Below are 27,157 nucleotides of genomic sequence, written 5' to 3' on the forward strand. Positions count from 1 at the left end.
CAGGGGCAGTTTCCCAATAAAGCTCCTTCCAATTACACATCATGGAAACTATCAAGGCTGTTACCACCTTAAGAGAAGGTCCCTTCCTAGGCCCTAGGAAGCCCAGCTCTCCAGAAAAGACCCTTGCTAACTGAACAAACCTGCCATGCAGCTGGGGCAGAGCAACTCTCTGGAAGACAGGCTGTTACACCACTGTTCTCAAGACTGCTAAAGAGAGGAAACAGAAAACGATTCTTATCTGCAATGTTCTGCCGAGGCTGCTTCTCCACTGAGACTGATTACAGAAGTTAAGAAATGAGAAAAAAGGTTTGGCATTCCCTCGCATGAACTTCATTGTTTATCTTAATTCTGGTCTTCCTCCAACAGGTCTTTTTAATAATCCTGTATCTAAACATTGCTACATACCAGATTTTTTCAAACAGTTCCCACCACACAGATGAACCAATTCTTTCTGCACTGTGGGCCACTTCCTTTTACTTGTGAATGGGCCAGAACCATGCAAAAATATTTGGCAAGGATTTGCCAAACATGACCTCACGGGCTGAGGTTTAAAGACCAGCAAACACAAGTACTGCATTAAAGATGCCATGACTCTTTTCCTTTCTTTATCCCCCACTTCTTCATCCTCAGACATTACATCCCTGCCTCCTCTACCTTATTAATCCCAATCTGCTTTGCTTCAATCATTTTCCAAGAGCCAAACCCAGAACCATGCACTGAAATTCCCCTCCAGTGGGTCAGCATCAGTGTACAGCTGTGTCTCACCCTGCTGATTTGAGTGGAGAGAAAAGACAGATATTCCAGGGATTACTATGGAAACAACTCTGTCCATCCTTCCAGATCTGCTCTCCACCACCTCCCTGGCACCAGCCCCTGTACTGACCTGAACCCTTGGTGAGCTGCTTGAGAAGGAAATATCACAAATCTGAAAAAGGAAAAGTTTCCTGCGAGTCTGCAAAAAGTTTTTTTCCAAAAAGCAACAGCATTTGCACAAGTGGAGTGAGTTTTGCACACTTTGGGGTGACTTGTGCACACTTTAAGAGAGCAGCCTGCAGGGAAATTTCTCACATCACACATTCTCCCAGCAGCACAGATTAAAATCCTTCACCTGTGTGAAACTCTGACAAAGCTGGGGTTGAGCAGTTTGCAGAAGAGAAGACTCCGGGGAGACCTTAGAGCCCCTTCCAGCATCCAGAGGGGCTCAGAGGGAGCTGGAGAAGGACTTTGGACAGGGGATGGAGTGACAGGATAAGGGGGAACAGCTTCCCACTGCCAGAGGGTAGGGTTAGATGGGACATTGAGAAGGAACTCTTGGCTGAGAGGATCCCAGAGAAGCTGTGGCTGCCCCATCCCTGGAAGTGTCCAAGGCCAGGCTGGACAGGGCTTGGAGCACCCTGGTCTAATGGAAGATGTCCCTGCTTGTGGCAGAGGGGTTGGAAGTGGATAATCTTTAGGTCCCTTCCAAACCAATCAAGTCTGTGATTTTATAATTCTACAGAGCAAGGCCTGACATGGCTCTGTCACCTCAGCAAGCCCAGGGATCCACCTGCTCCCCATGGGACATCACTGGGAAATCTGGCAGGGGTCACGTTGTGTAGCACCATTCCTGACCCTTGGCAAATAAAGCTGGTGCTGTGAGACACAGTAAGTCATTCTGCTGGTTGGACTGTGGGAAGGAGGGTTATGCTGGAAGAAGGGAGTATTTCCAGTATTGCTTTCCTTGTGTTAGGAATGTGAAAAGTGAACTAAGGATAAATACTACACTGGGCCATTGACTGTCTCAATAATGCAAGCTGAGCAAGTACCATTAAGCAAACATTAGGATGTTTAATTATAATTTAAAAAAAATTTTTAAGAATTATCCTCCTTTTCTTGGCTCTCATGAGACCACATCTGGTTGTGGCATTCAGTTTGGCTCCTCAAGCACAAGAAACATGTTGATAAAATTCAGTGGGTTGCTAAAGACACACCAAACCAGTCAGGGATCTGGAGAACATGCCCTGCAAGGGACATTTCAGGGAAGAAGGACTGTCCTGCTAGGAGAGGAGGTGGCTTTGGGAACTTGATGCAGCCTGCTGGTACCTGCATGGACATTAGTGAGAGGACAGACACAGGCTCTTCTTGCAGGTGTGCAGCAGCAGGAGGAGAGAAATGGTCAGAACATGGAAGAGGGAAAGCTCTGAGTCAACAAAAGAAAAAACATTTCATCATAATGACAGCCAGGTTCTGGAGCTGGCAAAATTTCCATCCTTGGAGGTTTTGGAGATCTAACTAGATAAAGCTCTGAGCAATTTGGTTCTGAATTCTCTAACAACTACTCTTTGAGCAGGATGTTGAACTAAAAATATCCTCAAGTCCCTGAATTATTCTGTGAAAATATTCCACAAGACATAGATTACAAATTCCTGAAATGCTTTATAAAATTTCCAGAGAAAGAGACAAATTTTCACAATTTGTCACCAAAACATAAACGGCAAATTCCAGCCTAAAGAAAAGGTATAAATTTGCACATATGTGCCATAAGCAACAATATTCCATTATTCAGCTATGTGGCACATTCACCCCTAAAAACTGCTGTGGAAGCTGGTGAAATTCAGCACCTGCCTTCTTAAATGTGGCACTTCCAGCAATTATAATATTTGAATGGTATTTCTGTACTGAGAAATTCATTTCCTAGCAGAACCCGGTGTCTGTGATATTCAAGAGCCATCTACCTCCAGAAGGAATTAAAAACAAATGTTTAAAAACCTCACTGCAGTCAGCATATTTCCTGACATCAAGCTAAAGACCACAAACAAAGAGAAATGCAAGAGCATTCCCAATAAAGCATGCAGGAACACAACATGTAGTTTCTTTCCCCTTCCCATTTGCTCTTCACCCTGTTCAGCCCAGCAGCATGGCACCAACGAGCCAGCCTGGTGCACACACAGGTAAGAGGCAAATCCAAACCCAGAAACACACAGGCACAAAGAGAAAAGAGGCAAAGCACAAAGAAGCATGCACAAACCAAGGACAAGCGTGCAAGCCTCTCTAGTTTGGTATCTGGACTCAGTTAGGTGGAGAGAGATGCAGATAAAAACCATGCCAAGTTACCTTCAATGGAATAAGAATAATGTGCTGGGCTGGGCTGGCTTGTGGTTAACCCTGTAGTGCAGGTAAGAACACTGTGCTGACTTGTAGATGGAGTCTGAATTAAACCACTTTCAGGTTTCATACCTGGCCACAGTGCACCTGAATCAGATAAATTGGACCAGTTACAAACAAATATGCTGGGACCAAACAGCATGCTCCTCAGATTAAGATTTTTGCTCATCACAAAAGCAAGTAACAAATGACACATGGAAAATGTTTACTTTTGGCAATAGTAAGTGCTGACTGTCAGGCTGTGCAGGGATTAGAGCTGGTGACAAAATGGCTGAAAAAGAGAAAATTAAAAGCACTGAGAAGACTTGGTGGGGTGAATATTTTATATCCAGCCACAAGTCAGTAATTTTCCTAGACTGACAACAACAAATATAGAGCTAAAAAAAATTTTAAAATCTGAATGTTTCTTCCAGACTTCCTGTTGTTTTGGAATGCTTTTGTAAGAACCCTGGGCACAGCATAGAGAGCAGAGTGACTGTAATTATGTGTACAGGGCACACTCAGCATGTGGCTCAGCTTGGGTGCTGCGTTAACGTCACACTGATGGGTGCCAACAATGTCCAACTGAGGCAGCTCAGCTCAGGCCTTGCTCTTCGGGGCTCTTCAGGCTTTCATTTGAGAGTCTCCAATTCTACAGCCAAAGTCAAAGACAGTTCTCCCTGGCCCTGGTTAGGAAGCAGAAATATTTTGAGAGGATCTACTTACAAACAAGCAGGAGTGTGCAAAGCAGAGGGAAAAAGGACGTTTGGAGCTAGACAGAGTTCAGGGCCATCAGAAAGACCGCCCTCTTTTTAAACACCTCAAAAACAGTACCAAGGCTGTGGAAGCCACCTGCAGCCCTTCACCCTCTCCAGCAGGATTGAGCCATGGGCTATGAGCTCTAGGTTTCTTACCTAAAAGACAGGGGAGACTCCATCAAGCTGGATACGAGCAGCAGCTCCAGGAGGTCGCTCCATGCTGCAGCTCTGTCAGCATTAAATTCTGCAATGGCCCTTTGATTTATTTACATATCTCATCTCAAACTGACACCTATAAGTCAACTTAAATCACTCCCCTCTGCACAGTTACCCTAGGGTTTGACTCTCTGACTCTCAAGTTGTGTCTTCTTTAAGGTTTTGAACCTCCAGAACCTCAATAATTAGCAAAGGAAAAGGAAAGGCTGATTTAAGAAAGACTGTAGTTACACTGCAGAAACTCCAGAACAAAACATATGGGAAAAAGATCTTCCAAGGAGAGTGGGAGTAGCTGTGTTTGTTTAGCCTGGAAAGGGAGTGCCACCATCTCCAAATGGGTGAGCAGTTTTCACAGGGGACAGTAACCAGAAGCTCCTTAGGGCACAAGACAGAGGGACAAGGAGCAGTCAGCAACACCATGAGATGGTAACATGACATGCAGAAGTGCCAAAGAAGCAGAGAGTGAAAACGAACCCACCCTGGATGCCAGGGGATAACGACCACACAGGGAGTGTGGCAGCAGGTCAGACACACGCAGAGGTGTTGGCAGTGCTGGTGGGTGCCAGTGCAGGAGTGATTCACGTCATGTGCTAAGGCATCTTTCAGCCCCTGCCTTCCACCACTGTCCTGCTGTTACAGGCATGTCCTTTATACTTTCTGCAGAGCCAGGCACACTCCTGGACTGGTGGCATATGTCCTTCCCCTCTCATTCTTCAGGCAGCATTATAAGCTAGCACAGCCTCAAGGATGATGGAGGAGAAGCTGTGAGAGGGGGAACAGGACTCTTCCATGTCCAGTGGCAGCACTGTACGTCACAGAATGTCACAGCACACACCTACATACATGGAAAGGCCCCACACAGGACATCCCATCACTTGTAGGTTTTTCTTGAGTTAATGTAAGCCATCACATCCATGGTGCTTTGAAAACCAGCTTACAGCTACACATATGCAGCCTGGATGTCACTACTCTTATTTTAATGCTTCTTTAATAAAATCTCTCCAGACCATCCCGTGCAGAACAATGAACTGAACACCAAGAGAGCTGACAAATCAGAAAGAGCAGAGGTCATCCCTTCTCTAAAAGGAGCATCCTGACTTCAGCTGCCTCCAGACTATGCTTGTGTTCGTCAGCTTGCTTGAATTTCATGCTGGTTTGTTCCAGTTAGATAACCCATGGTGCCTACTTTCTGGCATAGAAACAAATACACAGTAGAAAGACACACCAACCTCTGTAACAAGCCCTCTGCTGCTGGTAAAACCAAGTTGTTGGCCCTCATCTGCTCACTGGAGATTTTGTGAGCAGAAACAATTTCCAGAATTCCCTCTGCAGTGTGCATGTTCAATCCTCTACCTTCTACCTCTCCACCAAACTGGGCAAGGTCCATCTTCTCAGCATGACTCAGTAGGTACCACTCCACTATGATTTCCATTACTGGAAAGAATGACTTTTAACATCTTCCTAACACTTGATTTCACACTAAAAAATCAGGTGTTTAACAAAAGACCTCAAAATCAACACCAGACATTTCAGAAACTGATGACATTTTGGATATTTTACAAATGAAAGCTCCTTTGAAGTCAATAGAAAATGCAGATCTCCCAGATTTTCAGAAGAATTTCTAGTGTTACATTCAGACTGTGATATTGAAGCAGCTGAGCACCCCTGCAACCCAGAACCTTTGGCTTTAAAAAAATGAGCACTCCCCCCAGATACAACCACCACTACTGCAACCAACAAAACACCACACACACAATACACTAACAAAACCCCTACACCTTCCCTCCCTCCTTCCAAAATTATAGAAGTCTAAACCACTGCTTTAAACAACTTCACTGGAACGCTCCACATATTTACAAATGTTTGCCTTTAAAAACACCAACATGTGACACATTAAAACACAGCAGCACACCAAGCAGCCTCAGGGCACCATGCACAAAACACTATCAAGAAACACCAAATAAATGAAGCAAAGGAAACCATCAGCCACTGTTCAGATACAGCAAAAACCAGTGCAACAAGGCACTGAAACCAAAGTGCAGGTACCAAGTGAGGAGGAGTATGTTCCAGCAACCATTAGTAATTACAGTATTAGTAATTTAATTTATGTTTAACAAAGCCAAGTCTGGATTTATTATCTTTCCTACAACATCTTTCAAATATATAATGACAAAGCAATTGTTTTGTAACCTTTACAAAAGCCCATGTTCTGTCAGCAGCTACCAAAAGCCAGAAATGTAGCTGTTTTTATTCAAAGACATCTAATTCTTTCACTAAAGAAAAATTCATCCTTACACCCATCAAGGTACTAAGATTTTAGCATTACAGATAAATCTGCAAGAGGCTCAGTGCATATACTTGTGCAGTTCAACCACAAGCCCCTGAGACATATACTTAGAATCACAGAATGGTAAAAGCTGGAAAAGATCTTTAAGATCATCAAGTCCAACCATTAATCCAGCACCACCATGTCCACCACTAAACCATGTCCTCTGCAAAGGGTGGTGACTCCACCACTTCCACAGGCAGCCAGGGTGCTCCCCCAGGTTCCCTGCACAGTGGTGTGATGCTCTCCCCTCTCATCAGTGTTGCATGCTAAGGGATAAAACAGCCTCTACTCCCTTCCATTTGTTGGGAGCTGCATTTGCAAAGTCTGGAATAGCTATCAAAAGGGCTCAGTTATTAGAGCAAATGAAGCAAATTATTTGCCCAGTAAACTTGGAGATATTTTAGCATGAGCTCTCATTTGGTGAAAGATGAAATAAAAATGTCTTAATCATGGAAAACAACAAGGAAAGGAGAAAGGAAGAAGGAGAAAGGAGGAAAGAGGAAGAAGGAAGGAGGAAGGAGGAAGGAGAAAGGAGGAAGGAGAAAGGAGGAAGGAGAAAGGAGGAAGGAGAAAGGAGGAAGGAGAAAGGAGAAAGGAGGAAGGAGAAAGGAGGAAGGAGGAAGGAGGAAGGAGAAAGGAGAAAGGAGAAAGGAGGAAGGAGGAAGGAGAAAGGAGGAAGGAGGAAGGAGGAAGGAGGAAGGAGGAAGGAGTTGTAGTATGGGGTGTTGTGTCATTTCACTAAGAAGGAAACTGCACAAACACAGCTATACCACAACTATGATCCCAAACCAAGAACCATATGGCAAACCTCATGGGGACATCCAAAGTAACAGCTTTGTAAAAAATCTTATTTTTTAAGCTGAAGCCCCATCAAGAGATCAGTGCCCATCTACAATTTAAGCTATGCATGTGCTCTCCTACAAACTCTTCTCTCCAACACACCTGATTAAGCTTAACACTGGCTTTTCAATGAGACATAAAACAGTGATTGCAGGCAGGGAGAAGTCTTTGAAAAGTCACTTTTTACCGAAAGGAGGTAGTCCGTAGGTCTGGGTGGTCTGGGGGTAGATGGTGTAGGGCTGGGACTGCTGTAGTGCTTGGTACTGAGGCTGACCGGGGTAAGGGCTCATTGTTTCCGACACTGGTACAGAAAGGATATGTGCATATGGCCTTGGTGAAAAGAGAGAACAAAAGTCAGAAAGAACTGTTTACATTATGCATCTTTCAGCCTTATTAACACATTAAATAATTGCTCCAGACAGGAGAAACTACTCAGACTGACATGTCCTCTTAGTGCAATAAGCTCCTTGAGCTTCCCAAGGCAGGCTCTTGAGTTTATAGATGCTGCCAGCTTCCTGTGGTGACAGCAGGGACACTCCCTCCTCCACAGTGCCAGAGCCCCAGTGCTCATCCAGGACTGGCAGGGCAGGGTGAGCTGGGAGGGACACACTCCCCATTCCAACAGGCATGAGTAGTCAGTCTCACTAATCATGCCTTACCACACCAGACCCTGAAGCTACTGTAATCTAGCAGTACCTGTAAGAACCAGTGGGACACACACAGAAACTACACAAAAACAAGCAGCAGGGGTTAAAGCCTATCCTGCTCCAACAGGAAGAACTACAAAGATCCATAAACACAGTGAATGATGAGAAAATCTTCTATTTCCCTTACATTTATTTATGTTCAACTTGTTTATTTGACAAATATTATGTGCATTATTCACCAAGACTATCATGTTAATTACTTGATGGGCTTCATTTATCTTTGTGAACATAGAACAACAGTCACTAAAGCCAAAGGGTGAATTCTTTAAATTCAGTGTCCTCAGCAATGAGTATCTGCTGCCAGTAGTGGGATTTACTGCACTAGAGAAATGCATCAAGATACAAAAAGATTAATTCAGAGAGAAGTAAGAGTTACAGAACTCAGTAACAATTTCTTGACTTACTTTGCAGAATACATTTGTGAGGTATAATCATTTGATGACCTTGGGATATAATCAGTGCATGTCATAACTGAAAAAAAAAATAGTTTGTGTAATTATAGAGGTGCTTTCAAAACCCAACAAATAAAGACAAATATCAATACTAATGGTACATTTTAGTCAACACACAGTATTTACAAAGAGTTTTAGTGCCTGAATATCTGTTTTAAAGCAAATTCTCAAAAACACACTGTTAAACCGGCAGAAAAATGTTTTGCCAGCTCACAGCAGCTAGATCAGTCAGTCACACTATTCATCTCTGTGAAATAGTGCTCTTTCTCTTTATCAGCTGGTACCATAATTTTTTGCAACTGTCATAAAAAAACTTTGATTTCATTCCTCCCCAAAACCCTGCATATTTGCCAAAGGGGCTTCATCTGCACCAAGTGTAACTTTTCTGTGTCCTGGAGCAGGGACCAAATGTCTGTTCTGCCAAGCCTTCCTGTTCCCCTACATACTCTATCCATGCATGGCTCCAGCAAACAGTCTTTCCTGCAAAAAGGAACAGCTCCAGCTCAATGAACTTAATCACACACATCCAGTGAAGCACAGCTGCAGTGCACCAGGCTCAGAGATCCCTCTAAAGTAATCTGGTAGTTACATTTAACCAGATGTTTCCGTTTTTCTGCTTCAATAAATCCACAGCAATCGCACTCTGAAGCTGGTAAGACAGAGTGGCTCAGCTGGCAAGCCAGGGAGGAAATGTTTCAAGTGCTCTCAGTCAGCAGAGCCCATGGCTCTGAACACCCTGTGTGAGAGAGCTCTGTTACAGCACTCCAGACTGGGCTGGAGATGGGGGCTTGGGCTCCTATGGCTTAACCCAAGAGCCATGAAGCACCCCTTGGAGTCACATCAGCTGATGAAATACTCAGCTGCCCATCAGACTGAGAAAGCAACAATGGGCAGGAGCCCAGCACAGAATTTGGCCCATGCAGCCTGTCTGGCACACGCCACCAGCACAGGGCAGCTGGGAGCTACAACTGCTGTGACTGGCTCTGCACAGCACATGGCTTTATCAGCTCAGCTCTGCCAGCACCATAGGCAAACCCACAGCAAACACAGCTGCACTGCTGTGCAGCCACCTGATTCCTCTCTGAAAGCAAAACACACAGGGCTTGCCCAGGAGGTAATCCAGGCTAGCAGTGTATCCCTTGTGCAGGCCATGGGGCCCTGCTCCCCAAAAACTACCACTACAAGAGAGCACATTTTTCCTCTCCCTTTGGAGTGACTCAATTAACAGCCCTCAAAACGGCACAGGGTCATGGATAACAGCATACTCTGCCTTGGGATTTGATCCAAATGCCAATAATGTGCTCCAAAAAGATGGGCTTTCCACACTGGATCTGCATTATTGCTCTTGTATGACCACATAGTAAATACCCCTGAGTTACACTGAGGAAAGCAAGGCAGTGTCACAGGCAACTCTAACCCTAATGTGCATTCTGCCACCTCAATAACCTTCTCTTTGTGTAACCTGAACACAAGCAGCTGAGAAGTACAAACCATCAACCACATGTGCTGAACCTCCCAAATGATCCATGAATCACCATCCTCTGCTCCTCAGTGTTTGCCTTTACTCATAGTGTGCACAAGGATACAACAGGAAACACAAACTGGGAACTTTTGGACCCAAAGGCTTTCCACTAACACTTGTCAGTTCCCACATGTTTAGGATTTGTAGGGGTTTTTTTAAGAATGTCAATATTCATCTGAATAGTTATGCAGTAACGATATTTCTAGAATTCGTATTTATAAAATCACATACAAAGAATTAGGCAATGGTGTATAAAAAAGAAAAAAATCCCACAATAGCGCTACATGCCGTTTCTAGGATTTGTAAATAGTTTATCCAGTTAGGCAGCAGGCTTTGCAGGATGAAATTTCTCATAACTCCTGCAACACCAAAGTACATGGATTAAAATAGCAATGATCAAATCAATTACAATGGAAAGTTACACCTTACACACTTTCAGCTAAGATGAGCTGACTTACACTTTGAAATATGTATTGGCAGTCAAAGGTATTCCACACAGCAATCTGACTTTCCTAATAACTTCTAGCCCTCTTTTTCCAAGAGAAAGGATACACTCCACTTTTCACTTAGTATGCAATCGTTGTATTCCCTGCCTGTTTCCTCTTTGTTTATTTCCTAAGAGCTTTCTGCAGACATTCAATACAACTCAGAGTCTAAGATGAAGCGTATGGCATATTGCTACAAAGGACCCAACCAGATAATGATTTATAAAACATCTTTACTATAGGTATTACAATTGATATTGACTCAACTCTCAAGAAGAATCATGTCTAAGGCAGATAAGACACAGCAATACTCAGAAGCACCCAACAGCCAGGTGAGGGGCAGCAACACAAAAATATTTGTTAGGAACAGGTATTTCCTTACCATCAGGCATTAACACTTTGTAAACACTACAGCAAACGTTCACTTTACAACTGATAGTGAGAGCAGGCTAAGGATTACAAGGAGGAGACAAAGCTGGTGGTTGATGAAGCATGGTACCAGGGAAAGACATGAGGAAAGGCAACGGGAGAACTCCAGAGATACTCACTCTCACTGGACATGGGAAGGTTTGAACCAAGGTTTGAAGATTCACTTTTCTGATCGCTGACTTCTGTGCTGCTCACATGACTGCCAGGACAACAAAGGTTCAGTATTAGCATGATGAACTCTTAAATTAACATCCTTGGGCATCATAACCCCCTTTCTGACCAAGGCAAACTAACTCTTCACAAAACCTAGCCCTGTGCTCTTTGCTATTTCATGAAGAGATTCTGAGAGAGATCTGCAACTGGAATTAGACATCAAACTGTGTGAGGTTTGAGTGGCCAGGGTTTGGCAGAGGGGGGACTGCAGGGGTGGCTTCTGTGAGAAACACCTCTTGGCATCTCCATTCCATCCCCCCAGGCTGCAGCAGCCAAGGAGCTGCTGCCAGCAGCGGTGTGTGACCCTGCTGTCACAGGCTCCCCTGCCCATGGGCATTGCCTCACTGCTGGATTTGTCCCTGAAGACCAGTGTTGAAACAAACTTGAACTGGGGGTCACTTCTGTACCTAAATATTTGCAGGTTACTGGATGATTTTGGATTTGTCTCACATCGTTTCAGTTCCATGTCGATGTTGCTTTGCTCATGTACAGAGTAGGAAGTACAGGTCATTTCTTAAAGAAACTCTTTTTTCCTCAATTACTGCCTTCCAGGCTCTAGTTTTATTATTGCTAGTTCTGCAACACAGCTTTTCATGAGGTTTTGAGCCATCTGTGTGCTGTTCTGACATTCTGAAACTGCAGTTTCTCAAGGTGAAGGAGCCAAAGGAACTGTTTATTGCTGCTGAGGGGGGACTTCTCCCCTTGTAGCTCAGATGTGCACAAAGCATGGTGCTCTCTGCCTCCCTCCACGACCCAACTTCATTCAGCATCCCAACAAAAAACAACTGCACAGTTCTGTGTTGGATGAGCAAATTAAACTCTCAGGAAGAGCCTAAAGGTGCCTGAGCTGAACTACAAAGGGAGCAGGAGGCTGTATGAGAAATAAACCCAAATCTTGCAACACCTTCCCCCACCCATCCCTGCTTCCTGGGCTCAACTAAACTGATTTTTTCTCCCTCCTCCACCTCCTGCAGTGCAAGGGAAAGGGAGAAATAGGTCCAATAAATTCTTTTAAACTAATTCATTGGTCAAACTTAAAATCATGCACAGCTTTATCAAAGCAGAGCTAGAATATTTAAACAGAATATTTAATCAAGTTAGAAATGCAACTTTATCCCTCCCCTCTCTTCTGTTTTTAAATAGTGGATGTCTACAATTTTAAAATATAAGGATGTTTACACTCCAATCTTGAGCTCCCTGTGCCCGCAGGGAAGGCGTGGTTGTGTAGAAGCAGGGTGACACAGAGGGAGAAGGAAGAGCCCCCCAACATGTTCAGACCTGCCCACGCTGCCCTCTCTACCCAAGAGAGGGAAAAAGCCCTCCCTAGGATGTGATTTCTCTGACCTCAGATGGGCCAGAAAGGGAGCTTATGTGATTAGATCAAAATTCAGATTTTGAGAATATACCACGTCCACTCCTGCAGAAATGGTGTTTCCTCCTTGCTCTTATTGGAATGGCAGAGACTCCAAAAAGAAATTTTCCCTCATGGTATTTGCTGCTACTCAGAGAAGCAGAATAAATCCTAATATAGCTATTCTCATTATAAGTAGTAATAATAAGAGTTAATTCCTAAACACAATACCCATCAAAAAGCATCTACTGAGGCTGAAAATATTATCACACAACAGCTTTAAATAGGAGAGGCTACAATTCAATAGTTTCAATTCTCAAAGCAGTTATCCACAGAGTTTCACTAAAAATAGTAGTACAGATATTATTAAAATATCCTGAGTCTCACCAAATTAAATGCATGTTATTTCATCTCATTCTGTGAAAGATGGGTGTGCTGATGCCATTAAGACTCTTTGTGGCCACTTTTACAAAAGCTTTATACCATAGGGCTAGTTAATTATTTTTTATTGGGAACTTAATCAAAATTATATCAAATCCAAATACATCTATATTTTCCATAGCTCTGTAAATATAAATTAAGAGGAAAATTTCAAAAATGAAAGCTTTATAACTGTAAAAGACCATAAAGAATTGTTCCACACTAAAATAAAATTTTAAATCCTGTACCTCAGGCTCTGTTCTCTGGATTCCTGCATCTTGGCTTTTTTCACCTGCAAATACAAAAATGTTCAGAGCTACAACTAACACAAGCTGGAGGGTTCACAGTGGTGGCAAAATACACAGTCTTGTCCTGCACTCCAGAACTCACCATGGGCTCTTCATCTCAAAACCTTATCTCAAGCCTTTTCCTCATTAGAAAACAAGGGCTAACACTGGATCTTGTACAGCAGAATTGTCATGTTAGTTACATTAGGAACAGGTGCTGAGATATACAGCCACAAAAATGGCTGGTAAAGACAATTTTGTGGAAATTAAATAAAACAGTCATAAATTTTAAGAAAATCTTATTCTGCACAGATTCAGCACTACAGCCACAAACTTTGTTCTTTTTCCCCTCTATTTTAATATTGCATAAAGACAGGAACATGAATGCTTTTTTCTATAATAAGTCAGCAGTTTTGACTCCTGACTATAATCATCACAGAACTTTTTCTCATTTTGTAGGTGCCAGCTGGATCCTGTTCCTGTACAGGGTATTACACCACAGACAGCACTGGCTTGAACACAAATTTGGTTTCTGCAGGCTACAAACATTACTGTGAAACTCTCAGAAGGATGCCAAGGTGAGTTTCTCCTGCAAGAACGTGCCATTACTACCTCACTCATTCATGAGGATCCATCTAGTCTCATACTCTGTCGGAGAATGACTGACTGCTATCACGTACTTAAAAGAAATTCCCAAGAAAATCTTTAGCTGAATATTACAGCAGAATCTGCTTAAAGGACACACCACTGAAAATTAGTTGTACCATATCTGTCAAGTTCTAAAGAACAGAGACAGTTTTCCTTATATTAGGATGTATTTAGAGAGATTTCCTTTTTTAGCACAGGCAATTTTTAAACTCCTCAAATAGCTGTAGTACAAACTATATGGTTTTGCTGCTTAGTTTCACATTTTGTGGAGTTTACTCAGGCCCATCATCTGCAGCTTGTGGCAAGCCAGGTTTTGAATAATTTTACATTTCCATTTAATTTGATTTTGTTCCTAAGTCATAAAATTGCATAAATGACATTACAATGTATTTTCTAACTAGTTTAACTGAAGAATAATAAATTCTCACATTAAAAAGGCATCAAAATCTTTTCAATTACAACACACCCAAAGTGCCCTCAAGCACATTATTCTGTTTCTGTGTGCATTTGACAAGGTCTCCAAGACTACGAGGATCACTCCCATTGTAACTTGGCAATTTTTTGTTGAGTTTGTGCCAGGTTTATTTTGGGAAAAGAACGTTAATACAAACATTTCTGCTTAGTTCCTATGCTATTATGTTTTATATACACAATTTAATTAATCTCATACTGTACTGCTAATTCTCTACCAAACACCTCCGTGCTGTGTTAATATCAGTTATTGATAATGCAAACACTATTGCAAATATTTCACATACATGTAGCAACTTTAACCTTCAGACATGCTTCCCTACCCCAAGGTACTGTTACATCAGTCATTTAAAAATGCCTTTTACTTGCGGAAACAATGAATCACAGGATCTTTTCAAGATCTTAAGCATAAGAAGAATTAAAAACTATACACTGTAATATCCAGCATGCTGAATTTGTCCCTAAAATTGTGAATTTTATTTTCTCTGCAGCAGGCTTGAGATAAGTCTGGTTTTCTGAGCATAACAAATAATAATTTTGCATAGAAACATTATAAAGTTCAAGTACATATAACTATTCCTTTATCACTACTGCCTGTACAATTATAGTAAATTAAATGTACAGCACATTTTACAAACAACAAAAAGCTTTTTGTCCTCTGGATAAATACACTAAGTACAAGCTTTCTTTTCCAATATTAGTTAAAATAACTGTACACCAAAATTGTGAGATCACTAATTTGTTTTAGATTTTCATTTTCAGCCTTTTTTACATGTACTTACTGGTTGCTCGGGTAAGTCTTGTGGCTCTTCCATGGGTATTACTATTTTAATGCTTAAATGATTCAAATCGTGTGTTCCTCAGCAGCCTTCAAGCCCTGTTAAGAAAAGGTGTTCATGGCTTTATGTACTTTTTGGGGGCTTATCATGTAGGCTATCAGAGAATATTAATTGTTACATACTCGTCCCATAAAACTCGTGTGGCCATCTCCCAAATAAAATACAAAACTCATATATGGAAAGATTTCATAAACAAGGGATTTAGCTTTAAGCTTTGAAGACACAGATTTTTCATGCACATGGTACATTTCTACATCATTTACTGGGACCACGCTGACTGCAGAAGCTAACACACTAATCAGACACGTGCACCATGATTTTGAAGACACTTTAAATGATCAAGTCTGGTCTACTAGGTCAGTAAACAGCATGATTCAATCTAACCTGTTTTAATTTAGGACATTTATATAACAATCAAAAAAAAAAAAAAAATCAGGACAAGACTGTTCACCTAAATGCATTTACACACAGTGCTGTTCCCCACCAAATTCACAGAGCAAGTTCATTATTTCAACTGCACCTTTCAAAAAGAGAAGCTTGATGAAATTTTATAAAAGAATGTTTATTTTGCAAGCATTTAGCAGAGAGATCTTATATACTACATCAAAAAGCTGCTGCCTTCCAGTGGCTTAAAATCATGAAAAAGAAATTTTGCATTGTATTTCCACAACCTGATTAACTTTTGCAATTTGCCGGGCAAAAGAGAAAGGCCTGTGTCCTCCTGGCTTCCCCCTCTGCCCACTTGATGTGCACGAGCAGTATGATCTGTGTTTTTGTTCTTTCTGCATCTCATTGTGGAGCCACTTTATTAAAACCAACCCCAACCTCTTCGGAGCAGCTTTTCCTGAGCTGCCTCCTCTGCCACACGCCCACACAGCACAACTTCAGGGGATTGCAGAAATTAGAAGAAATGCTGAAAAACACTTAGTGGGTTGGAGAAGTTAAATCCAGCAACTTTCTGTGCTGAGATACAACCTATTCCTGCCTCAACAGCCACAAAAGTCTAACTCCAAGTGTCTGTAGAAATGCGAAAGGGCTATTTTACACACCACTCCTTCCTCTAGGACCTTCTGTTTACCCAGCCTGTCCGGAGTATTCAGGCACCTTCAAACCATGGGATTATCCCCACACAAAGTGACTGAACTAGTTCACAGCAAGAACTTTCTGGCCTCCTGAAAAGCATGGTCCTGTCCCCTGCCTGGCTCCTGCCAGACCTATTTACCCGGGCAGCACGTGCAGCCCGCCCGCAGCCCGCTCCCACGTGCCAGCCACAGGGATGCTACGCAGCCTGGCATAATTTCATATTAACCACGAAAACACAAAAGGTTTTTTCTTCATTTGAGGGCAGGTCTTAAGTGCCCGGGTGTATTGTATGTGCCAGGATAACATTTCATTGAGGGCTTGAGGATTTTGCACCCCTAATCAAAGCTACTTACTGTTATTGCCTGAACTCTAAGTCAACCGAATTCAAAATTAGTCTTTTCCATAATTCAGGTTCTCTGGAAATGACAGTTTTCACAACAAACAAGTCTACAATACAAAGCACTACTGTCACCTTTGCAGTTGTTCCTCCACCAGTTTCAATCAGTTTTATTTTAAATATAAATCTTATTTATTTTTTGTAGAAATAACAGAAAAATTAGGACTGAAGAGAAACTCTGCCACTCAGAGATTATACAAAGGAGTATAAAATACAGTGGCCAAGAGCAAGAAGATTTGAAATTCATACCAAGAGGTCCTGTCCCTTGTCCTTCCCTTGTTATTCAACACTGTTTTGCTGTGTAATTTCGTAGAAGAAACCCAAACTGAACTCTTCAGTATGGAAAAATATTTTACATTCCACTGATCCATACAGCAGTAACTTCCCGTGTCATGCTTCGCTTAAAAGCTGTGAGTACTTCTTTAATTTTGGTTTTCAGTAGGACTTAAATAATCACAAAGACAAAAAGATTCTCAGAATCCCACTGGAATATTTACATGCATGAAGAAAACACTCTTTCCAAATAAGCTGGGCACTTGCAGCACCTGGAAGCAGACAACTGAACCCAAGCAAATGAACAGAAAGTGCCTGCCTTAATGGCAGGCAGAACTTGACCTCAGGTGGTTTCATGCCTTCTCCCAGGGAAGTGAGAATTCCAAGTGAGAACTTGGCCTAGGGTGGCTTCATGTACCTCCAGAAACAGCAGCAGGGGCAGAGGACATCTCACACTCGAGGTGCTGTGGTTCCACAGACCAAGCAGCTGGGTGACATGGAGGCACTGAGCTCCACGTCGGGGAGCAAGGGGTGAGGGCATCCTCCCCCAGCCAAGGCCAGCAGCTTCCAGTGGCATGGGAAAAGGGAGAGCTCCTGCCTCTCCCAACCTCCTGCACCCCACTCCTGCCTGCCTGATGCTCCATCCAGCCTGGCCACCACAGGCTTGTGAGGTTGAACAGCAGTGTGGATGTAGGATGTGCCAAGGGAAAAGAAAGAGAAAGAAAAGAAAAACCAGAGAGACCCAAGCACATTCTTTCTGCTAAGCTGATGTCAGGAAGATCAGCTCTGGCCCTGCACAGCCCTGTTCCAGGGGAGCCAGCAGGATGAGGGTCAGGAAAAACACACAAGCAGAGCAGCAGGATGTCCCTTTTCAGCCACAGCCATGGTAAATGAAACCATAATTTTATCATCTACTTGATGTTCCACTTTGATGAAGCAGAGACATGGCAGTGATAAACATTTTAATAGCCTTTTCACCTGCATCACCCACCCAGTCACCATGTTCTCACGCACTGCAGGCACATGTCTTCTTGTGGTGGGAACAGAAAGTCCTTGGATCATGGCATGGCAGGAACCTCTCCCAGCGTCTCTCCTCCTGCACTGAGAGGCTGAGTGAAGCTGCTGTCAGCTCCAAGGCTGAAGCCACCAGCAGGATCCAGGGAGCAGCTGCTCCTGCCCCACTCATATCCCTACCAGCCCTCTCCAGCCAGCCAGCCCCCGGTGGGTACCTGCCCCAGGGCCCCGAGCCCCTCCAGGTGCTGTTGGACACCTCCTCCCCCAGTATGAGAGGTCTGAATCACCCAGAGCTTGGCCATCCCAAAAATCAAACCCAGCATCTTGCACTTGCTCAGCCTGAGCTGCCTCAGAGGAACACACTGAGCCAGCAGCTCACCAGCAACAAAGATGATGTTTAAAAACTGAAAATACACAACGCTGACCTTTTGTTGGGTTTTTTTGAGGATTTTTTTGGTTTTTGGTTGTTTTGGCTTTTTTTGCACATCAAATCTCAAAATTAGATTTTAACTTGTATAAAACTCAAGTTAACTGCACTTCAGTTAAGCTCTATTATCTTTTTACACATTACTACAGAACAGTTTTAAAGCCTAAGTGACTAAAACAGTAGAGGTATCAAAGATTCAGGAGGTGAGAATGCTTCTGTGGGCCACTGGGTTTGTGAATGAGAAAAACTGTACAAAATGGAAGCAAGTGTGCAAGAAGCCATTAAATGAGCTGCTGCAATGAAAGAAACGTTCAGAAAAAAGAGGACCATTGTTCTGCTCTGGAAACCAGCAAAGTACCACACTTCTTTCCTTTATGGGATGATTTTTGTCAATTACCTGATGAAAACTATTCTGTAATATGTGAATTAAATATCAGGTTTTATTTGATCTAGAACTGTTTTGAATAACCTTCCTGTTTAATTCCAACTTGCACGGAACACCAACAATGCAAAATATTAAGAATTGGGTTTGTGTGTCATTTTATTTTGTTTGCTCAATTTAAGGAGCCACATTATATAAACTTCAAACCAGGGAGCATCAGAGCAGAGGTATGGGCTATGGGCTGCAGAATCACTCTCAGCAGCTGCCTTCTGCTCTGCACATCTTGATGCTAATAATTCACCATTAGAAGTCCTGGCAAGTGATCTCCAGTTTCTTGCACTAAATCCTGTTTTAAAAATCCTAAAATACAAAGCCCAGCTTGGTCAGACTTTCTTAAACTAGATACTCTGGACAGAATTTCTGAAAGCTGTCTGCTATGAGCAGCATCTGGATAGACTGCTGTTTACTTTCAGATTGTGCTTTTCAAGTCCATCTGCCGTGGCTTTGAATATAAAGTTTCATGCAATAAAGAACTCTCCCAAGCTGTAAATAACTGAAGTCAGGATACTGTGATAAAACCAACAAGCAGTAATTATACTGATTAGAAAAAAAAGCTAATTGACTGTGGTTTTGTATTACTTTAAAACAGTCAGTATTTCCTAAGAACAAAGTTTTGACTGTGGTAATGAAATTACATCTATTAAACAGAGTTGGAATAAAATCATAGGATCATTTACTTTGGAAAAGACCTCCAAGATCATTAGGTCCAACCAACAGCCAGCACTGCCAAGGCCACCACTAACCCATGTCCCAAGTGCCTTGTCTTTTAAATTCCTCAAGGGATGGTGACTCCACCTCTGCCCTGGGCAGCCTGTGCCAGGGCTGGACAGCCCTTTCAGGGAAGAAATTTTCCCAAAAATCCAATCTAAACCTTCCCTGGCACAGCTTGAGGCCATTTTCTCTTGTTCTGTCCCTTGTCCTCTGGGAGTAGAGCCTGAGCTCATCTGGCTCCATCCTCCTGTCAGGGAGTTGTGGAGAGCAAGAAGATCCTCCCAAGTCTCCTCCAGGCTGAGCCACACCAGCTTCTCCTCATCAGACTTGCGCTTTAGCCCCTTCCCTAGCTCTGTTCCCTTCCCTGGACATGCTCCAGCCCTTCACTATCTGTATTGTAGTGAGAGGCACAAAACTGAACCCAAGAGGGGGACAATCACTTCCCTATTCCTGCTTGACACACCATTTTTCACACAGGCCAGGATGCCCTTGGCATTTTTGGCCACCTACACACATGCTGGTTCATGTTCAGCAGCTGCCAACCAGCACCCCAGGTCCTTTCCTGATGGGCTCCCTTCCAGCCACTTTCCTCCCAGCCCGGAGTGTTCCATGGAATTCTTGTGCTTAGGATGCACTCCATTCCCTTGCCCAGAACATTCATAAAGATATTAAGCAGGACTGGTCCCAGTCCTGAACCCTGGGGAACTCCACCAGTGCCCAGCCCCACAGGGATGTAGTTCCATTCCCCTTCACTCTCTGGGCCCAGCCATACAGAAGTTTTAAACCCAGCAGAGAGTACACCTGTCCAAGCCCTGAGCAGCCAGTTTCTCCAGGAGAAATGGAGTCAAAGGGTTTACTGAGGTTCAGGTAGACACATCCACAGCCTTTCCCTTATCCACGATGCAAGTCACCTTGTAGAAGGAGATCAGGCTGGCCAGGCAGGATCTGCCTCTCCTAAACACATGCTGGCTGGGACTGACCCCTGATTGTCCTGTATGTGCCACATGATGGCATGGGAGATGGTCTGTTCTGCAGCCTTCCACTCCACTGAGGGCAGGCTGTAGTGCCCAGATCCATATTCTGACCCTCCTAGAGATGGGCATTACATTTGCAAGCATCCAGTCAAGTGGGACCTTCCTGGTTAGCCAGGAAGGCTGGGAAACGATGGAAAGTTGCTCAGTGAGCACATCTGCCAGCTCCTTCAGTGCCCTTGACTGGATCCTATTTGGCCCCAGAGACTTGTCTAAGTGGTGCAGTATGTATTTATAGAAACATTTTTATTGTCTTTTACAGCAATGGCCGTAATGTTTTGTACAAGTTTTTTGTACAAGTCACCTATGCAGTTATTTTCACACCTTAGTTATTCAAGGACCACCACCTTACAATGAACAGCAACAAAAATACATGAATTAGGCAGCAGAATAGTATAGTGTTCCCATATTTTCTGCTGGGGTACCTCATGACAGTGTGCCCCATGCTGCTGCATTACACACACAGCATCAGAGCATGCAGCCAAAACAATCCAAGACATCACTCGAGTGGAGCAGAACTTTTCCTCACAATGTTTTCACTCCATGCCACTCACCACATGACAGCTTCTGACAGAGGAGCAGAACGTGGCACAGTGCAGCATGGCAGATCTACCCCACTTTCTTTTTTCAGATTGAATTAAAACACCCAAATAAAAACAAAAGCAGAAGAGACACATATTGGCATTACTGTGCACTGCACAAGGCAGCAGAGCTCACGTCAAACATGACACTCCACTATTGGCTTTTCTCATCCTCCACACACACCCACATGCCCCTAGGTACAACACACACAGGTATCTGCAAAATACTGTGACACCCAGACAAATAAACCTTTGGGGTGAGCGCTGCTGGATGATTCCCTGCTCTCTCTCCATGCTCTTTCTTCCCTTCTTTATGAGCCAGGAAATTTCAGAGTTAAACATGGTAAAAGTTACAAGGAATGCATTTTGTATGCCCTATTTCTGAATGTACGAATGGTCATGACAAGCCTGCAAATGCTGTCCTGTAGGACCAAAAAATCATGGTTTAATTAAGATTTCATAACCTTAAAATGGAAAAAAAAATTGTGCTGTGAGAAATAAAATAAGAAATAAACACAGTGAGAAAATAACTGAAATCAAACATGGAAATACAAATCTAGTTTTCTCCTAAGCAATGCCTGTTCCACTGACAGGAAGTTCCCCCTGATTTTTAGATCCTTGAAGGGCTAACAGTGTTCTGAGTGTCTGCAGCTCACTCTGCCTGACCCATGACACAAGCTTGTTTTCCCAGTTCTTATGCAATGCTTTTTCAATTTGATTTTGAAACACAGCAAGGAAAATTTTAATGGGGAAAGAACTGTTTTCACAAAAGGAAGATTTGGAAAGAACAACTTCATCCTCAAGAAAAACAACTCCCACTGAGCCCAGAAATCATGTGGCAACTCCTGCTAGACAGAGCCAACATGCATCACTCACTGGGCAGGAGAACACAGAACTGCTGCTACCTTTCAGGGACAAAACCAAAGCAGAGTGATTTACAGAAATATCAGCCAAGTAGAAGAACTGATTCCTTCTTCTCTTCCAGAGGATACAACTTGCAGTGAGACCGAACAGATTTTCCCCTGAAGACCACACAGAGCATGGTACCTGAAATCTCACAGCCCATATACATTTCTGTGTTTCTGGAAATAATTGAACATGGCACAGACTTCCAGAGCTGCAGCACCAAACAGAAAAAAAATCCTGTTTGACTTCCATGGTTTTAAAAACAAACTTCCCAACACCAGGACACGCTGCCTTTAATTCCTAAAAGCCACTTCAGACATATCCTAATAGATTAGGACATTTCCTGAACAAAAGACTGAACATTTTAAACTTCTCTCAGACAGCAAATCTGCATCACATTAACCACAAAAAGGAATTACTGACATTATGCAGTTCTAAATTCCATTTTCAATAAAAAAATTTACTCATACATATCAAAAAGTCACATAGCTAGCACCAGAGGCTAGCTATGTGACTTTTTGATATGTATGCACCTATACTTCTATTAGAGAAACTCTTTCAGTACTCAGCTGTCCTCAGTTCAAGGTCCCAGGAGAAGTGAAGATGACAAGTAACAAAATAAACAGCTTACAGTTTGTTCAGAAGGCTGATCTGATCTGTACAGTGCTATGGAGGGCCTGAAAAGGCAATGTTTGATCATCAAGGACAGCTTCCCCAAGCACAAGAGCCCAGTCCAGCCCAAGAGACAAGAAAATGAACAAATACAGGGGGAGGACAGTTTGGCTGGACAGACAACTTCTGATCAAGCTCAAAAAGGAAGAATCTGAGAGGTCACACAAAGACCAGGTACCTGTGAGGACTTCACCAAAACTGCTGAAAGTGGCTTCTGGGAGGAAATGAACAAGATCATGAAGATATCTTCATTGCTATAAATATATTCTCTTCAGACCTTGGCGCTGAGAATCAATCCCTAACTGGATAACACACAAATCCCAGTAAAACCAGTGCTGTATGTCCTGGAGTGCCTGATGACCACAGAAAATCTCAAGCACAAGATGAATGCAGGCAGATGAAGGACCTGGTCAATGCTTTACTAACAGATCTGTAATTAGTTGACCTGTGGCCAGTGTTAAGATTGTGCACTTTCATGTCAGCTGACAGCAGCTGAGAGGAGTCACAACATGTAAACTCCTGCACTGGTAATCAAAGCATGTTTAACCTGATACTCTGCTGAGTTACAACCAGTTTTATTTGACAGCTGGGACAGGTGAGGAGCAGAGCACAACTCACTTCCACAGCTCTTGGGGCCTGGCAGTTCTGTCTGGCCATGGGCCTGTTCCCAGGGGGCTCTGGAGAGTGAGGAACAGGACTGAAGCGTGGGCAGAACCAGAGGCTGACACACACCTCCGGGCTGAACGACAGCCCAGGGAAGTCGTGTCTTCTTGCTTACCATATGTACCAGGTAACCTTTGTGAAAGAAGAGCCCACAGCACCTTCTGCTGCCTTTTAGCTCTAAAATCTGTCAGTATCAAGACCTTACCCAAAGGGTTGTCTTCTCTGATTTAGGTCTAGTCTGCCAAAAACCAGTCTGTTTTTTACTTCCCTCAATGGAAAAAGCAGCTGCATGACATAACACTGAACTCTGCCAGTAGTTCAGTGAAAACTACACTTTCAGTAAAGACCTGTTATATTTGGGTTTTTTACAACTGCAGCCAGAAAAAAATAATTTCATTCATTAGAGAGAGGTGACAACTTGGTGCTGTTTTTTATTCAACATGAAGTTAAATTCTTTAGGTGCTGGACAGCTATCATACAGACTAATAATTCACAGAATTACTGTAACTACTTTTGCTATCTTGTAAAATGCCACCCACAGTGATACCATTGACTCATGGGGACTTTCTGGCTTTCCCCAGGTCAGTCAAGAATGAGTATTTTGTAACTTCTTTTATTTTTTAAACCAGAATTAATTTTTGCTCATATCCAGAAACATCAACATAGCAGGACACTTGGCATGAGAGCTAACTACTGGATAGAAGGGGGAAAAAAAAGTAGAATAAGAAGAATATTAAATCTCATGCGTCTTTGTAGTTCTCCAGAATACCAGCCAAGCTAATGAAGAATAGAAGTGTCCTTGTAAACTCTGAATCACATCTTCTAGAAAGGCCAGCTCCCCCTTCCATACCCCAAAAGTTCTGGATGGGCAGGAAATGGGGATTTAAAGTACACAGAATAATCAAGGCAACAGCTTCTGAAATTTCAGGAGCTGTTATAAAGGCAGGGAACAAAGCACCACATACATCCTGCAAACAGGACCTGACTTGCGTGTGACATTTCAAAGTCCTGAACCAACAGCGTTGTTTTCTGTGACAGTATTTTCCCCAACAGGCAGATAACAACTACCCCTTTACCAAAAGAGCAGCATGAGGAAATCTGAAGTACAGAAACCCAGAATCACTGTTTTTCTACCCAAAACACCTCCATGTGGTTTTGAAAACAGCTGCTACATTCTTTTCTGTTCTGAATAATTAATAATCACCTTGTCCTGGAATATTCATTTTTCTACCCTGATCATCTTAAGTCCGTAATATTTAAGGAAGAATTTCTTAAAGCTCTCTCAGAAAGAACAAGACAAAAAATGTGTCACAGAAAATACACTAGTATGAGACTGACTTGTAAAATCCCAGAAGTGGAATTACACAAACTAGTGCATTTTGTATAGAAATAGGCACCATCACCCAAGGTTTAAAGCTGCCACACACTTTATATGATGTTCCAGCTGGTGAGTCTCAGGGAAACAGCACTGTCAGTATTCAAACACAACCAACAAGCATTTCAAGACACAGCAGGAAGCTCCGGGGATGCAAGAATAGTGTTCTGGTTAAGTCTTAACCCAGGAGAGACCCATCTGCTACACAACTGAACTGTTCCATCACCTCTGAAATTAGGCTAGACATACCCTTAACCCCAAATAAAAGTCTGTTTAAGAGATGGAAGGAGTCCCCATGACAATATTGTATTATTTTTCTAAATACAAGGTTTGTTTGCTAGTTAGCTTGTTCAGTTATAGGACTGATGGGTGACAACCTGGAAAAGACAGGGCAGTGACTGGTGTGAATCACAGTGACACCATACCCTGAAGAGGCTGCCGTGCCCTGCTGTGTCACAGCACTCTCCTAAACTTCACGTTGGGTATCAGGAGGAGATCCCAGCCCTTGCAACATCACCTTCACTGAGGTTCTGGAGGCAGCTGCAAGAAGAAAGAAAGGATTTGAAGTTACTCCATCAGGTACTGGAGTGTCTTCAGTCATGGCATCTGCACAAACTATCCCAGAATCACTCCTAGAGAGGGGCCACCAGAGAATACTGCTGAAGAGATGCTGGCTTGCAGCCCTCTAACCAAGTAAAGGAAAAAAATTCTAGACAAATCAGGATGAAATAAAGAAAATAAATTAAGGGTACGACAAAGCAAGAAAAAGCTGAAAAATACCATCCTCGATGCATAACCAACCAGTGAGTGATGCTGGTCATGGTATAGGGGCAAAAACCACCCCCAGGTTCCTGTAAGAAGACCCTGTCTGGAGATGGGTGGTCTGTAGACATTGCTTGGTGCAAGAACATACATAAAATACCAGTTGTTAAGTCCTGACACAATTCCATTTCAGGCTCAAAAGTTTCCACACCTCTCCATCCTGGCAGCTCCTCTTCCAATCACAGGGTTTTGCAGACCCAGTAGAAGTTTTATCAAACATCCGTTTTCTAAGAGCAGATTTCAGGGGAAAAGAGAAGAGACTTGCCAAGAGGGGAAAAAAATAACCCTGCTCCTGCTAACGGAGAGTACAGGCATGGAGCTACTCACATCCCAATGACATATTATCTGCTTTATGCCTTGAGTACCTTGTGTACAGCATGGCTTGCACACACTACTTGCCTGAGTTTCAGTTCAATTAAAGTATTTCAGTATATTTTACCTAGTTTTATGTTTAGCCATCTATAACCACCTTTTGGTATACAGAAGATAGGAAATGGTACATTAATCTTCTGTAGAGGGCTCCAACTCATTCATACAGCACATGGAAACCCATTTATAGTGTCTTCTGAACATATTCAACTCAAAATTCATTCAATATCTGGAGATTTCTAGGGAAAAGTTTTGAGAAGTTAAAAATACTTCCAAAGTCACCAATTACTTGGGAATTCCTACAGCTATTGCATACATCCGTGACAGTTTTTCAAACAAATTATTTGAAAAGCAACAATTTTTCAATCAGATGTGCTGCACAACCCAAAAATACACAGTTCCCCAAGTGCTACAACTGCTGCTGAGGGAAGAGCTGAGAGGGAGACAAAAGTTGCAGGCAAACACTGCAGGAATTGCAGTTGGAAGCTTCAGGACCTCAAGCTCAGCATCAATTACAAACAGAGCAGGGAGAATGTACCAGCAGATCACTGCTTGTGTGGCAAAAGCTGGATGGCAGAACTCCACAAGTAAGAGGGATTGCACCGTGAGGTGACAAGGAAAATCCCTCAAACACAGCAGGTTCGGCCCAACAAGCCTGTAGGTTTGCAGGCTGAGAAAACAGCTATGTCCATGCATTTTTAAAAGTAACTTATTATGAAACCACTGACTTGAGGCACGTGAATTGTGATTCTCAACTAAACATACCTTATTCAGCTTCCAGAGTTTAAGATAACCCACAAGAGATAAAACTGAAGGAAACCCAACAAGTGGCAGATAAGACTTTCATGATTATCATTATTTTAATCAATATGTTGACTGTCAGTTACCAGCTGGAGGTTACTGCACTACAGATTAAGTGTATCACAGAAGCAGAGCTTGTTCCATTCTGAAAGCAAACTCCACCATGCCTCTTTGTTCGATGCTCCATCAGAAGGGCTGCAGCTATGTTCCATCAAGGACTAGCTCTAGCCTGGAAACCATTCAGCCACACCACGCAGCACAGCAACCAAATTAACAAGGCATCCTGTGCTGGACCTGGCTGTACATAAAGCTCCAGCAACTCCGCACAGCATTCCCAGAAGCAGGAACATCCAGCAGAGCCGATCTGGATCCAGCCTCGCTTGTGAGGCCCAAGTCCAGCCCATATATCCTATCAGAGTGCACAAGCTCCATCACAAGCAGCTAAACCCACCCAAGAGCGGTGCAGGCGTGCTGAACCGTGCCCCGGGGAAGCGCAGCCT

General features: G+C 43.0%; 1 protein-coding gene and 1 long non-coding RNA gene across 7 annotated transcripts in view; one reads left to right on the plus strand and one right to left on the minus strand.

Moving 5' to 3' along the window:
- Window positions 1–27,157, minus strand: part of EYA3 (EYA transcriptional coactivator and phosphatase 3) — a 40,473-nt gene that overhangs the window by 12,770 nt on the left and 546 nt on the right. The window contains exons 2-8 of one of the 6 annotated variants that reach the window (XM_068172701.1): window positions 25,091–25,205; window positions 15,034–15,128; window positions 13,094–13,137; window positions 10,981–11,060; window positions 8,378–8,444; window positions 7,454–7,596; window positions 3,094–3,231 (exon numbers count right to left, since the gene is read on the minus strand). In XM_068172701.1, the coding sequence (XP_068028802.1) occupies window positions 3,094–3,231; window positions 7,454–7,596; window positions 8,378–8,444; window positions 10,981–11,060; window positions 13,094–13,137; window positions 15,034–15,066 (505 nt within the window). In that variant the 5' untranslated portion in view covers window positions 15,067–15,128; window positions 25,091–25,205. Of the gene's footprint in view, window positions 1–3,093; window positions 3,232–7,453; window positions 7,597–8,377; window positions 8,445–8,871; window positions 8,896–10,980; window positions 11,061–13,093; window positions 13,138–15,033; window positions 15,129–15,832; window positions 16,063–25,090; window positions 25,206–27,157 lie in introns of those variants that run through there. The other 5 variants (XM_068172703.1, XM_068172702.1, XM_068172705.1 and 2 more) reach the window with 5 other exon arrangements.
- On the plus strand, window positions 17,112–19,038 carry LOC137462411 (uncharacterized). Its single transcript, XR_010993688.1, has 2 exons — window positions 17,112–17,729; window positions 18,434–19,038. It is a non-coding gene; the product is annotated as an uncharacterized lncRNA (long non-coding RNA).

Source organism: Anomalospiza imberbis, chromosome 25 (genome assembly GCF_031753505.1).
Source record: "Anomalospiza imberbis isolate Cuckoo-Finch-1a 21T00152 chromosome 25, ASM3175350v1, whole genome shotgun sequence".
Classification (NCBI taxonomy): domain Eukaryota; kingdom Metazoa; phylum Chordata; class Aves; order Passeriformes; family Viduidae; genus Anomalospiza; species Anomalospiza imberbis.